Source organism: Caloenas nicobarica, chromosome 3 (genome assembly GCF_036013445.1).
Source record: "Caloenas nicobarica isolate bCalNic1 chromosome 3, bCalNic1.hap1, whole genome shotgun sequence".
Lineage (NCBI taxonomy): Eukaryota > Metazoa > Chordata > Aves > Columbiformes > Columbidae > Caloenas > Caloenas nicobarica.
In genome coordinates this window covers 72249947-72266136 of record NC_088247.1, presented here as the reverse complement: position 1 = coordinate 72266136, position 16190 = coordinate 72249947, and the positions used below count along the sequence as shown (strand labels likewise).

Genomic DNA, 16190 nt, shown 5'->3' with positions numbered 1-16190 from the left:
TGGAGCTCAGACAAGACATGTCTAAGTAAGCAGGCATAGCACTGTTTAACACCGGGTGCCAATACGAATGTACCAGTTCATGTAACATAGAATTCCCTTATCTGTGTCCTTAGGAGGCCAATGGTGTTGCCTGCCACGGTGATCACGGATTTAACAGGCAATAATGTGTGTCACTTCCACAGCATGAGAAAAAACAGCAGAGATAACAGGAGCCCTGCTGAAAAGAGCACTTGCCATCATGTGCACTAATTTTAACTGTGCCTGTTCTTCCCTCTTATATTCTGGTTTATTACTGTCAGGCTGTTCCTGGGTTCTGGCCTCTTGGTGCTGCTTTCTAACAGAAATAAGAAACATGAAAGCACATTTTAGAAGAAAACATGTAACATAAGAGAGGATAAAGTAGGTCAGATTTCACTTGCCAATGCCCCTTTAATGACTGTGGGTCAGAATACATTTTTACACAGAAGCACAGCCAGAAAATTTAAGCTCACACAGTGATGTCTCATGCTGTTCATAACCTTCACTTTATGACCTTTGACACATTGTGTGGCAAGTGATCAAAGATACAAAACCAGTTTGGGTTTTTTTGTGTGTGTTTTTGGAGTGGGGTTTTTTTGTGTGGGGGGGGGGGGTTTTGGTTTTGTTTTTTTCTAGTGGATTTAACATGTCAGTTTTTTGAGAATACTGTATTTATATATACCGGTTTTTTTAATTGCCACAGTCTATGTAAAGATTTATTTTCACCCAATAGGAAGGGGAAAGCAGGTATGTACTTTTTGTGTGTTCCTAAAAGTCCAAGAAAGATGGTTTCTTGTCTGCAAAGTCATATCAAGGAGATTTATTTCTTAGTGCTTTATAATTGTTTCTCTTCTCTTGTAAGGTCTTGATACCCATTTCAAATGCCTACCCTTGTCTAAATATTTAGGTGCTTGCATTGTCACTTACAGGTTGTCTGCAATTGCTGGGTCTATTTCTATTTACCTCTAATAACATATTGCTCATTTAAAGACAGGATTTGTTTCTATACTTTCCTCCAGACTGCCTCAGTTCTAAAACAGAAATTGCTGTGGTAATTTTCTATATTTATATTTTATATAAATAGTAGCAAGTTTCTATAGATTTTGATGATCTACTCTAACTGGAAGTATTTAGAAGAATTTTCATAGTAAGAAAATCATGCACTTAAAGCATTATAAGCAGGCAATTCTTTAAATAGTTTTGAATGGGACTGTGGACTGTATGCAATAGGCAGGAAAACCAGATGTGGCACCAGCTTTGTATGAATTAGAAGACTATACTCTTCCTACACACAGTTCTAGGAGGAAGCTGTATGATGGATTAATAATTTAGCTTATTTAGGCATTGTAATTTTGTTCTGCTACAAGGGTAGAGCCAAAACTGATCAAGTGCTAGTCAAGGACAGTATTTCTGTTTAATTACTTTATTTTTTTATGAAATAGGAAAGTGCCTGTAGTGTCTGTGTCACCTAAGTGTATGTTTTCCATATTTTTTTTTTACACATTTTATTCAGTGATTCATCTTTTCTTGGATGGTGCTTATCGATCTGACTTATGAATTAACAAAGATTCATTTTGGAATAGCATAGAGATCCATTTATAAATTACATGATTTCATGGTACTTATTTAGAAAGCTCTTTGAGGTAGAGGATGATTGACAAAATGAGAAAAAGTATTAGAAATGCAGAAGTGTGTTATGATAAATATATAACTCATAGTTGAGGTTAAAGGCTGTGATATAGCTGTGTGCATTCAGATTTATTTACTGCACAGAAATGAATCCCAAATGTCTATTTTTGCTTTACTGACTGTAATCCCAGCAAGGCAGCCTTATAGACATCTGCTATGTTTTTTTATTATTGTTGGGTGAAGATTTTGAGACTGAGGTGAGAAAAATCCAACTGTCACCTAGAAATGACCTCAAGGGTGTTTCACAGTTTTGTCCAACATGTTTTTTCACAGATCTCTACAGGCTTAGATACATTCCTTGCTGCAAGTTGCTTCAGAGTGTGACTACTCACATTTTCTAAAAAATAATGAACCAATGTATGTGGTATGCTGTTTAACCTTTACTCAGTTAAGCTTTTTTCAAAATATGAAGGATAAAGACCAAATGAGGGACAAATTGCCCCACATTTTTCTTCAGTAGGCATTGAAAGATATATCAGTTAATCCATGGTTACATCTGCAAATAATTCCTTCCGCTGAGTAGCCCCTCACACTCATAGCCATTGGACTCACTTTCAGTACATTAATAACCATAATGAGATTTTGGGATATACTAGAACAATTTATTTCCCAGTGGGCTTCTTATCTAAACAAGATCAAGTCTTCATACCTTTATTTAGCCAGTATACTGTTGTAGTCTGTCTGAGAATTATCTGTGTCTTGTGGCTTCTCAGTTAGGAGAAGGTGGAAAGAGCGCACAGACCAGATAGTGCTTCCAGCCGTGCTGTTGTTGTGCCGCACAGTTATCCAACAGTAATAACATGAAGCAGAAACATTTAGGTTCTCCTTTCTTTTTCATTTAAGTAAATGCATGCTGATAAAAATTCTAATGAAAAGGAATCAGAGCACAGGAGCGAGTGACTTATTATGGAAATTTTCTGTGATGCATTGTAACGTTGGATTTTCAATTTTTGAAAGTGGTTACATTCCTAATTGGCGAACAAAAAGGACCAATTTATCCCTTGCTGTGAGAAACATTTTTCTTATATATTATTCTCATGAAGCCTCTAATTCAGCCAAACATTATGTAAATGGAACCTATGAAATACCTTCTAAAATATACATCAGATTTACATTACTAGACTGTTATGTTAGATTGAGCAATGGCCCTCGTTACACTATATGGCAATTTTTTTTTACTTTCATAATACTCCTTTCTAAACTAAATTGTGTTTGGTTCAAGCAAGGCTTCTATTAATAACTCTTGGGGTTATCCTAAATGAGTATTTACTAGCTTCACTCAGGCACCATGAACATAATCTCTTCATCTTCATCTTTACTGATCTCAGGAACAAAACTGTTATATCTCTTTTAAACTGAAGTGCTTTCTTTTGATACAAAATCTGCAAATGTTGGAACATAGTGACTGTTCCAATGCCGGATGTATTTGGATAAAGCTGCATTGCATATAGATTGGGTTTCTCAAAGCCTTACAACACAGATACTGTGGGCTGCAAAATTAGTGGACAGTGTAATATCTGTGAAAGCTGAGCTTGTGTTCTGTGACACAGAACCCAGATTTATATCTAGATTGTATGCATTGCCTGTCAGTTTGACAGTGTTAAAAGATGACACATTTTAACATTAATGTTGTTCCTAAAGATGTAGTTTAAATGTGAACATATATGGCTGTGCCCCTTCTGGAGAAATAGTTTGATTTCAAACAGTTGTAATATCTTAGGAAGCAAAATTGATTATCACAAAATTACTTACCTTAGTAACTGATTGTAGTAGTTCATTTCCATAATCAAGTGCTGTTAGTCTTGGTTTCATATAAGTTTAGGTGGAAGTATTAATAATGTCATTATCATTTCTGGCCAAGATTTTTTAAGAAATTTGACTTTTGATGGCTTTCTGTTGTGGATCTCTCCTCACACATATGTCTTTGAAATGAAGGTCAGAGAGGTGTGAATTTAGATCCAGGAAGCTTCCCATTGAACTGAAAAGATACTCAGATACTGAAGCAATAAAAATGAGCAGTTCACCCTAAAAGAGAGATTTGCATTAAAGCTATAGGCAAATTTGATTATATGTGCATTTCATGAAGAGAACTTTGGGGTGTTTTTCTTAAGGTTACATTTGGCTGCTGAGCCATGGGGACTTTTGCACCACAGGGACGAGATAACTGCTCCTCCAGCTCTCTGTGATGATTTTGGGACTCTCCAGACCTAACATGATACAGATCAACTTCTCATTTTGCCTTACAGTGGTTTTTTTAAAATTGTTATTTGTTACCTTCAGAACAGCAAGTGGGCAACTAATAAGGATTAGTAATGGGGAGGTTTTATTTAATTCCATTTTTAAGCTGCTTTATTCAACAAAATCCCTAAAACACAGAGTTTATATTTTTGGGGATACCAACACACTGCCATGAACTCTATAGTATGCGCAACTCTAAAGCATATTTTCACGGAAGATTAAATACGTATATACAGGGTCTGAAATTATTCTTGATTATATTTTGCAGTTGTATTCCCCCATGGGGGGCTTGGTGATTTACTGTTTCAGTAGATTTTCAAAGCATGGTCTAGCAGGCTTTATAGAAGCTCTAGCAGTATTGCTAACTCTAATGATTTAATCACAAGTCCTGCTGTATTTGATGTTTTATTTTAATACCTGTCTCATGGACTACAGCGAATACGTGAGAATTCCTTCTTTTATTTTTTTAAATAATTGCCTTCTTCCTAGTTACTAAAAAAATGTAGCATTTAACCCATTTCTAGTTGTGTTTTCCCACACACAAATAAAGGAGTAAAGTAGTTCACGTTTAAATGGGAATCTCACTGTTCTTTCCAACTTATCTCTCTCTTTATTTTTCTAATTTTTATACTTGGGGTTGGTAATACTCCTCAAGCAGAAGGAATAAGAAAGCAGTATTGCGTAACACTTACAGAGCACATAACTCTATCAGACGGGCCACAATCGTTCTTTTGGAATTGACAGTTAAGGTATGTATATCGGGAGTTAGCAGAAGTTAACTTAGAGCAAACCCACTAGGTTTATCACTGTGTTCCTGCAGTGAAGACACATTTCATGTGTATGTATATTTCCTATATTACTCATTTTTTCTCCCACCACCGGTGTACTGGTCCTGAGCAGGATTTCGGGAGCTGCTGCCCCTCCTTGCTGTGGCCACCGCTGGAATGTTTCTGAGCACAAGGCCAGCTCAGGAGTCAAACTCTTTGTCCTCTCTTATTTCAAGTGTTTCCTCTCTTCATCTCCACAAGTATCCTGCCAAGCTTGGGATACCCGTATTTAGCTGTCTCCATGTAGATGTCCCCATGTGTGGTCCTGCAGTGGTCTGTGGAGCTTTAGTCCATGCAGACAGTGGAGCCAAGTGGGTTATTCAGCTCACCCTAATGCAGGTACCTGGAGGCTGATCAGCTCCAGCCTCCACTGAGTGTGTTGACTATAGTGGGAATTTCTCACTTAGTGTGCGGGTAGGTATTTAAATGTAGCACTGAAGTTTAGATATCTTGTTCCCAAATTGAATCCCATACCTGTGACCAGAAGGTGAATTATTTTGCTCATTATTACTGAGGAAATGCCCTCTCAGTAGAGTTCTAAGGGCTGCCTTGAGAGGGTGAAGGCACAGGGTGGTCCTTACAAAGCTTTCCTAGCTGGTCACATTTCAGTTTAATCCTACCTACCACCATTTGATGTTTTATCATATATGGTCTTACCTCACCTCATACAAAAGATTTCTGTTACTAAAGCATTTTCTTGCTTTAGGTTCCAGTTTTCAGTAAAATTTCAGCTTTCTGTAAAAACTTATTTCTTTTCCTTGAATCTGATTCATGTTAGAAACCTCCTCTTTTAAAAAGTGCTGCAAAATGTCAGGGAAGTTCTCACTTGAGGTACATAATGAACTTGTGTACTAGTAATGAAAAATTATTATAAAATTAGAAGTTTGAAACAAAGTTCGATCCAGTCCTTGTTCAGAATTTTCACTGTTTTGTTTTTAACAGGAGTCCTGTGCTTGTGTTCCAGTGCATGCATCGCCATGTCATTTGCTTAGACTGTTTCCATTTGTACTGTGTGACTATGCTGAATGACCGTCAGTTCATCCATGACCCGGAGTTTGGCTATTCCCTCCCTTGTGTAGGTATGTTTAGCTGATTTTCTTTTTAAAAATTTATGTGATTTTTATTTCAGGGCAAGATTTTTTTCTTATCACCTATTGGGTTTGAGTATATCTGTGGAATTGTATTGGTTTTGTAGGAGTCATTTCATTTCATGGAGAAAATATTTCAATATTAAAGTGGTTCTTGCTGAGCATGTGAATTGGAGAATTAACTGGATTCCAAAGGGCTTTTCTTTTAAAAGCAAATGCATACTTTCTTCACATTAGTATTATATAATCATGAAGTGCTAACAGATGATAGCATTACACTCTAGTTTAAAAAAAAAGCCACCTTGACCTCCACATTTCCGCTTTCAAATTAAGTAAATTGCTAACTTTCTCGGCCTGTCTACAAGTACTGATAAAAAAGGACTGCAACAGGAATTTCAAGTAGCCTTCCTGTTGATGAAGTTATTGCTACTACTTGTCATCTCATTGCATGAAATGTAGATCACCCTGAGAAGATGGATAAATTATCTGTTTCACTTGAGTAGGAAACAAAGCTTGACTTAACTAAACAGAGGCTTACACTGAATCTGGAAGATGTGTTTGAGAATTGATTCAATTACACGGGCACATGCACCGCAAAATTCTCAAAAATTTTGCTGTGAATAAATATATTAGAATTTATTTTTTCTGTTGCTAAATTTGCATATGTGCATATGTGTTTGTCACAAGTACGGTATAGTGATACAAGAATAATTCTCTACCATACTAGAAGCTGCATAGAAGATAGATTTGCCTGATTACCTGAGCAACTGACAAATAAGTTTCAAATCACTAGATGGTAGAAAAATTGACAAAAATTGACAGAATTTCTTACCTTATAGAAGGATTTACTTAATGTAAGCATGTGCCTTGAAGATATTGAAAGCATAGTAGTAAGAACCATTTAAAATTATTTATTTTTAATTGCTTCAGGATCAATCTAGCAATGGTCATCAGTTCACATTTTACTAGAACTACTGTTTATGTGCTATCTCGCCAGGTCTCAATTTACTTCCGCCCCTCCCCCCGACAATTTGCTCTGTTGCTGCATTTGCACCCTGATGTGATACTGCACAAAACACTTTTTAATGTTGTTTAATGTTGTGTCATGAGGAACCTAACAGGAGCTTTCTACCCAGTGCTCTTTCCTTGACCTTGACGTTACTGTAGTACTATGTGGTCAGTCTGTACTCTCAGCTTCCCGACTTGCTGCTCCAAAAGTTAATCCATTTTCTGCTCCCACACAAATTGATCAGCTACTCAAGATTAATCCATTCTTTCGTTGTTGTTGTTTTTCCTCCCCATTTATCAGTTCTCTTCCCCGTTCTCCTGTCAGCTCCTTAGGTTAATCAGGTATCCCAGTGGTGCAGCAGGCAACTCATCTTTCTCCTCTCCTGTGGGTCTCCTCGCAGCCATGGCCAGTGCCACAGAGCTTTTTCCAGTTCAGGCTGTTATGTTAAAGTAAAGGCCCTTCCACCTCTTGTGTCTGTAAACCCATTGCTAGTCATGCTTTACAAAACTTGTATTAGGATTTTTCCATATATCTTGCAACTCCAGTTGTTCAGTTCAGAACTTTTATCTGTCCTTTTTCTTTCTCAGAGAGGAGACTAAGTTTTCAGAAGTTTTTAGCCCTGGCTGGCAGTAGCAAGCCAGTCTTTTTCTCTCTTCTGTGTGTCAAACGCTATGGGAATTGAGCAGTAGAAGCAGAGTAGGGACGTGTTGAGGAGAAAATGCTAGAAGACAGAGCTGAAATGTTCAGGCATGCAATTTCAGTGTTTGAGAGGTGAGGAAGACATAGGCTTGGCCTAAAAAGGGATACCATAAAGGCTGCACAAAGGATGAAGGTACTTGTACTGTTCCAAGTGAGACAGGGTTTGGCTGTGGGAATAGAAAAGCAGCTACTGCTGCCAATCTAGCCTCAGCTGTGTTACACTCTAAGTGTTAACTTTAAGTTAAAATAGCTAAATATGGAAATGCTAAAATATTGCTAATCTAAAGTTTCAGAACTCCCCAGATCAGAAAATCGTTTTCAAAATACTATACATAAAAGTAGTACTAAGAGTAGTAGTCATAATAATAACACAATTGCAATACTTTTCTCTCTGTTCTCCAGTTAGTAAGAATGTTTCTCAGAAAAATTTCTGCGGAGGTGCTGCCCTGTGCCAGGGCAGTGCATGGTTTAGGCGTGCTGCAGTGCGGTGCTGCACAGTACTGAGGTTCTTGAGCTAGACCTGAATCACATTGCTGAAGGGAAGTATAGTTGTGTCAGTACAGCACATAGGGCGGGCTCTTTGACACTTCTGGTAGGCTGATGAGGACTGACCAGGCGAATACTGTTTCAGGACCTGCGCTGGTAGCTCTGCACAGTGGTGTATGGTGCTGTCTTAGGCAACATGCTGCTTGCTCTGAGACAGCCTGATTGTCTCTAAGAAGTATTGACATTATACTGTGCTGGCATGTTTTGTGCTGGAGAGGTTCTCAGTCACAGTCTCTGAGTATTCAGCAATTTTAAACAATATTCCATTTAAACCTCAAACTGATTGCTACCTCCATCCATTTGCTTTGTTCTGTTATCAGTTCTGTATCAATAAAAGTATTCGTTAGCATTATCTGTCAGACTGCTTTGCAACATGAAGAATCTAGTCAGTCCTGTTGTAACTTTGCTGGTTCATTTTTGCAGCTACCTGAACCTGACTTCCTGGTATGCAAGAAATTAGGCTGTTTCTAGAATTAGGTTATGTTTGAGTTAGGAACTGATGACTATTTTTTGTCCTCTGAGAAAGTCATGAGGCTGAGTTGCATATAACTGTGAAGAAAAGGAATGCCTGAGTTGCAAACCCACTCTCACTTATTGTTCAGTTTTAGTCCTTCATAGGTGTGAATCCAGCAGCTTTCATTATGGTAGGTGACCAGATTGCACAGACATATCAAAACAGTCTGTATCAATACATGTATTTTTAAACATCACAGACTAATGCTGAAGTAGTATTTATGGTGTCATGAACAGAAAATACTAATGTTCTGAGTTCAGACTTTGTAAAACTTATTTTACTTTTCCGTTTTCATGTAAGGATGGATTTACTTAAAAAATAGCTCATATCTTCAAGGCATATGTGCACACATTGCCCTAGAACTGTACAGGAGGGTTTGGTTTTGTAATTAAGCCTATTTAAATTGTTTGCACTTCCAATTAGCTCTGTTCATTCTAGTGTTTTTCAAAAATAGAGATAACATAATGAACATAGCCTGCAGTTTCCATTAACATTTGACTCACTGTTCCTGATTTTTATCAAGGGAATGTACCAACATAGCAAGTTTTTAATGTCTTTTATTGGATCAATCTAGAGATGAAAGCACCGCACACACAACAGAATAAAAATAAACAGGAAATGCTACAGCAAAGGGTCACTGTGACAGACGAGATCAGTGTTATCACATGTGTGTGATAACTTGAGCCGGAAAGGGTCTAGGGACTCCAGATAAACAGTGCTTCTCAAGTGTGTTTAATTTCTTGCTTCCTGGCACAGGTATACCAGAAGATGCATTTTGTCATTGCATTCTGGTATTTTGTGTGGTTATATCCTTGCTTTTCTTTGATTTCTGTTCCATGGCCTCATTAAGCAGAGATAATATGTGTTCAAAAGAAGGCTATCATCTCAGCTGATGAGCTATGGTATCTCACCTTGATAATGCCATAGCTTCCCTTTGTTCCAACACAAAATGTGTCATTGCTGTGATTTTTGGAAGAACAAAATGAATTCCTTAGTGCTTCGGTGCTAATCTAGTGCCAGGCAGCGCCACTCCAGCTGAGAGCAGCCAGCGCTGAGGACCAGAGCTCTGAGCACAGTAACTGGTGCATTGATAGGATTAGCTGTTCAGAGTTGCGTGGCAGCAGCCCCGTGATTCAAACCCGCTGTATCGGCTCAGAGCAAGGACTTATAGATAGGAGATGGCTGGATTTCATTGGTCATTAAAATAAAAAACCTAAACGTTACAGATTATACTTTCTCTGCCCTTGTTAATGGCGACAAAAATCTATCCCATCTCTCCGTATGGTGTCTTGTATTAATGAGGCTTCATGCGTAGAAATTTCCATGAGTAGTGACCTCCAAGTATCTTTGAAATAATTAATAAGGTGCTTAGGGGGATAGATTTGCATATGCATGAAAGATCATTTATGGTTATTTAGTTACTGTGCAGGGCAAAGAATCTCATGGCATTACCTCAAAGCAGGAATTGTATACAAATATACAAAGTATTACCCCATTTAAACACACACTGTTCCTATGAACACCATTTCATTTTAAAAATAGCGTTACAGCATTATGGGTCTTGGTCCCCAGGGTAAAATAAGCTTCCACAGATCTTTCGTAGAAGAAAAGTCAGTGAGGCCAAGGAAAGGCAAGGTTTAACACTGCTGTAGGCACTTTGCAAAAACGTCTTTGCATTACTTTATTTCTTACGAGTAATCATATGCATGATGTGTTTTAAAGGAATCCGGATAAAAGATGCAGTTCTGACGACTGTAAAACACTATTGAATCTGGAAGTAATCTGATTTTACCACACAGATATATAAACAAATAAGTGAAATTACCACCAGTTTGTGTGTGGAAATGCTAATAAAAAAGGACTAAAGCTTTAAATATAATAAATTGCCTTAGGAGCCATGTTCCATTGAAAGAAGGCTTCTGGGGGAAGATTAAGGAGGTATATATATTAAGATTAAATTTTTTATCCCCATTACATGCTGTTTGTGTAATAACATTATGTTATTTTTCATATGAGAGGTATCAATGTGGTGGTGAATCTCTGAATCTTCTTTCAAAATTGTAGTACCCAAAAGGAAAAGGGGAGAATAAACAGGTAGCCTAAGCCAAGTTTGCAAGTGAAAGGGAGGACAAAAACTATATTTGATTTGATCACTCCAAATAGTGTGTTTGAATCTTTTTTGTTACAGACAAAATCGCTATTAAATTTAGGGAGGCATGTGTGTGCAAGGTGTTTTAAAGTGAAGGTCAGTGATCTATGAACAGTGCCTTCTCAAGAATGTGATGAGGAAGCAGGCATAGTTTAGTGGGGCCTAAAATGGAAGAGTGCACCAGCTGGTACAAGAAATAAGATTTAACTGGTGTGAAGCCTCAATATTTTAACAGTTTCTGAAATCTCTGTTCTCCAATAACCCTGCTTAAAAATATTTGATGTAACTTAGGAAATCAGAGAATGCAGGAAATGGCAGTGATTATTAGAGGAATAAAATAAAAGGGATTTAAAGCACACGCATTTGCAGCTTTAGAAAGTTTTTCAAAGTGCTCCTTAAGTTTAATATGTAGGGAATGTTGAATTCTTGACAACTATAAACTTTTTGTAATTTCTTAATGGTATGAAATCTGAGTGTACAGAAGCAAGCGTAAGACCCTGGAGAAATCCTTTTTATTTTTTATATATTGTACATTTTAGAAGAGATTTTTTTCCACTCTGCAGAATTAATAAACAAGCAATTACAGTTTTCAGAGCATTTGAGGAGTCAGTTCTAGTTGTATTTTTCTTTTTCCGGCATTGCCTGTGACAGGGAAAATGCAGATATGAGACCATGTTTTCTATTTATATTTTTAAAGGGGTACATGACCATCTTTTGGAAGGGCATTTGGCAATAATACACTTTTGTTTTTCCCTCTTTCCTAGACTCTTTCTATCATTAATTTCCCATGGCTGCTATCTAGTCTAAAGAGAGATTGTATACCCACTAAGCTGCTGCTTTTCATTCTCCCCAAGGAGATGCTGGATAGTTCTTCTGCAGAGGGAATGCAAGGACTGCATTGGTGAAGAGCATTACAGAGGAGGAAACCCTTTTCTTCCTGTCAATTCCAAAAAGTTTTTCATAAAAAGCAGATTATACAAGCTACTATACACATGCATCGGTTTCATGAACAGTGAACCTTACATCATTTTCCTATATAAGAGTAATGTAGATTTTCAGCCTACTCATTAATTCTGACCATATCTTTCCTGTGTGTTATGAGCAGAATAAATATTTACTAGGGATTATTTTCCTTCTTCTTATTCATACTATTACAGCTATTTTATTATTCATGTTATGGTAGTTTGAACATATTCCATTGACTTAGTTGTATATATTTCTTAGTAAGAGGCAATGTCAGTCCCTTTGTGCTTATCATGTAAGTAGGTAAAACATGCGATGAGAAGCAAAAGCAACAAGTCACGTAGAGGTTACACAAGAGATCACTGGCTGAGTTTGTGTTGGAACCCAGGTGCAGCCGGTCTCATTATAGTGCTTTTCCCATAAGCGTATTGCTTCTTTTTCACTGCTGAGGTGTTTTAAAAGTAGATTCCTCTAATTTCTCTTCTTCTACCTTTCTACAAACTCTTGGTCAGTATGCTAAGATGAGTAATGATTTTTTTCTTTAAGACCGTGCACTGAACAAGTGCCATAGCTCTGTACAGCACCTTGGAGGAGGGAGCCTCCTTGACAAAAGATCATGCACTTCCCCTATTATTTTTAAAAATTGTTGGAAGCTTATCAGATAATACAGCTAGATTGCTTTATACCCGGGTCTAGCAGGTGAAGCAAACCTGACCTCAGTCAAGTAATTGGAAGTTTATTCCAACCAGACTTTCACAGTGAAGGGAACCAAAAGCATATAAACAGATTTTTACTCTGAAGAGTTAATTCAATTTGCAGCAGTTTCCTGAGTAACTTTTTGTGGTTTTTTGTGTTCTCCTCTCACTGTGGGCATAAAATAAACATGAACCAACAGTGTATCAAGTGAGTTTTTGTGTCCCTTTACCAGCACAAGCACATGAGGCTAGCTCAAAGGACGTTGGTTAGAAGTCACAACAGCTCCTTCATTTCCATTTTCAATGTTGACTGAAGTTCAAGCAGCAACAGCTGAGGTTTGTTCCCTCAAGTCTGTGCTCTGTTTCCATTGCAGCAGATTTCCAACTCCATATCTAAACAGACTCAAAATCTATAGAACAAGCAGAGCTTGATCCCATGATATATTTGAGGCAGGCATTGGATTCTCCTCTGGGAACAACTACGGGGAAATCATACTATGTGATCCTCACAAAAATCTGACTTGCCGTAATTAAATTCAGCACAAGATATTTTACCATAGGTATTTTTCTCCCTCATCTCTTACTAGTTCTTCTGTTGCAATAGATTTAATTTTTAAACTGCATGGAGATGACAGTGTACATAGACTTGTTTTAGTTAAAAATAATGAAGGACAAGAGATAATGAAAAAAACCTTGCTTAGAAATTAATTGGCTTTAAGAGCAACTAGGAATGAACTTTCAAAGCAGACTTCTTGTCCTATAAAATAATATGTCCAAGGTCACTGTAAAATAGACATACTGAAGCAGTGGCAGAAGCGTATGTGGGGGTCGTATCCATCTTTCATCATTTGTATGTCTGGCTGAAGTGGAGGTGAATTTTGCCTCAACTGGAGTCAGTGAGAGCTGTGGCTTTGACTTTGGAAAGGTATTTGTTCTGAAGGAAAGTGTTTCTGCCCATATTGATTTATCTTATAATAGTCACTTGATGTGGTGTATGGTTGGCAACTCTTAAGCTGCCATCTGATTGGGAAAAATCATAACCTACATGAACAATAAAATCAAGTAATAGAGTCTTGTTAGTCATCAACTTTACCCTCAACTGCTTGAATACGTTTTTAATTCAAACTATTTTCTAATTCATCTCATGTAAGTGCTGTTATAGCGAGTACAATGATTTTGGCTGTGTCTCCTTGAAGTCTATCTTCCCCAGAAAAGCGTATTTTTAAGAAAGAAGGATCAGCTTCTGAATGAGAAACTTCTGTGTTCATTCATGGCTGAAAATTCACTTTGAACCAGGATTAGATTCTGTTGTTACTGGATGGTGCTTAGAAGTTCTGAATGGCCTTGCTTAGTGCTCCCATTCTAGTATGTGGGCAGTTAATGTTAATGAGGAAGATTCTTGGTGAAAGATAGGGATAATGGAGATAAATAGAAGGAATGATATACAGGGAATAGGGAGGAGTAATGAAGGGAAGGAACTGAGAGGCAAAAGAGGCAGTGCATTAAGGAGAAGTCCTTGTGACTATTTAAGGAATGAAAGAAAAAAAAATCTAAAGAGGGAGGGTGGGTTAAACAAGAAAATAATGCCTCCAGCTTTCCTTACATTTTGGTGAGGCTGAGAATTTAGTTTTCAATGACAGTAGTTCAGCGGCTTATATGTTGACTGTTCTTCCACAGACTGGAGACACCTGAGTGTTTGTCCTAAAAATGTCCAACGGACTGTAGAAGATGCTAATTTTTACAGCTGGGATGTACTTGGGGTGTTTATTTAGGCTTTTAGAGCAGCATGAGGGGAAGCTGACCTTTCATGCCTGCATAATTAGAGATTTCCTAATGGATCAGTTTTTATCTGAGAAAAGGGTCTCTTTCAGTATAGCGCCATCTCTGAGGTGGGCTGTACAAGTAGCAGCCTTTTAATGAAATCATTACTGTCTGCTACCTTATATACTACATAAATAACCTGCCGGGACCAACTGTGGCACATTCAGCATGTGTTTTGTCTCTGAAGCCTGGTGATTAATATTCCCTGAGTCACTTTGTGAGCCTTGGTCTCCCACATGGCGGCATGTAGAGCCACTGCCACATCACAGAACCAGCTAAGGACATTCCCCTTCACCAAGGAGTTGGCTTTAATTAAATTTCTGTGCCTGGAAAGTGAAAATCTAATTTTCTTTTTGACATTTTCTATATTACTACTTAGACAAAATTATGAAAATAATTAATCCCTGTGAAGCAGACATCAGCATTATAAGGGGTACAAAAATATTGCATATAAATAATACTACTAATCACCAATCTGTTATAATTTATTGATGCAAGTTCTTATTAAAACCCTTAAATCAGATTTATTCTTGATATAGCAGATGTGTCGAATGATTGCATAATGTACATGCAAGTGAGGGTTATAAAAAGTAACCTGGTTCAGACTGCATCTCAATAAATTCTATTTTCCCAGAAATGTATTTCAAGAAAAGAAAGAGATGGGGGAAAGGAGATGAGGTGGATGATTTAGAAGAGATTTTCTTTCTGTATCTGGGTCAAATACAGTCCAGTATAGTGGTGACTGAGGTTGGTGACGGATGAAAGGTCCATATGCAATAACTTAGTGTTCTCATTCTGGTCCCTAAGGAATCTGTGTTCACGTTACAAAAGCCATCATGTCACCTACTGTTGGTTGGTAGCCTTGTTTCCTTCCCTAAGAATGCAGAAAAGGATCATGTAAGCGTGGAAATCAAACCTCCTCTTCGTAGTTGGAGCACTTTGTAGAAATCAGAAGCAAGGGTGGAATAACATGGTGTCATTTGCACTGATGAAATGCTACTGAGATGCAATCTGCAGTGCTTTTATCAGGGTCCTTTCATACTAACTACAAAATAAAAGGTTTATGAAATCTGAACATCTGCACATCACACTGTGTCCGTCTCCAAGCTGGTGTGATAAATTGGGCATTGACTGAAGTATCCCACTTCACTGTTCTCCTTGGAATTTGATGCCATAGGACAATTTCAAGAATTGGTCCTTGGATATTGCAATTGCAATCTATATGCTTAAGATTTGTTTGGGGTTCTTTTGCTGGATGGTTTGGAACTGCCGTTGCACAGAGAGAGAAGATGGAGAAATGGCACTGAAGAGAGGATCGTGGGAAGAGATAATGCTCCAAGTAAGTTTGGAATGCAGGGTCACAGCCTGTTGCCATTTGACGACACTAAACGGTCAAGCTATTGCTGATACAGATTTGCTAAGCCTATGATAACAGAGTAGTCCCATTTGAAAATAAGTCTAGATTCTTTAAGGTAAAAATACATGTGTTTAAGCAGATGGTGAGTCTTAGTAAGGTCTTGTAAGGGAATTATTCAGAGACTTACAGTTAGCTTTTTTTACTTTAATGCCTGGTAGTTTTGGGCTAGTTTAGAAATGTTTATGTTTCATTTTCCACTTTTAAAACCAGTGTAGCCTTATTATTTCAATGAAAGTAACAGGACAATAGGATCTGTCAGAACAATTTAAAATCCATATATTTACTGCAATATTGTATATATTGACCTTTAAATATGTGTAAGGACACTAACATTGCAATTTGCAGAGTTTAGGTGAATAACATGGCTGGGGAGAATCAGAGACACCTAAAAAGGAACTTTCTTAGTATACCATTCAATGAGATTTATAGCCAAGGTAGAGGGTAAAAGGCAAAAGAGATACAGTTAGTGGAGGATGACAGTAGAACTTATCTTTTGCTTACGCATTGTTTAAATGGC

At 37.6% G+C, this 16190-nt stretch overlaps 1 protein-coding gene across 2 annotated transcripts in view; it reads left to right on the top strand.

Annotated features, from left to right (window-relative positions):
• PRKN (parkin RBR E3 ubiquitin protein ligase) overlaps window positions 1-16190 on the top strand; it is a 732034-nt gene that overhangs the window by 449516 nt on the left and 266328 nt on the right. For both annotated transcript variants that reach the window (XM_065631599.1, XM_065631600.1), the window contains exon 7: window positions 5715-5851. In XM_065631599.1, coding sequence (XP_065487671.1) covers window positions 5715-5851 — 137 coding nt within the window. The remainder of the gene's footprint in view (window positions 1-5714; window positions 5852-16190) is intronic.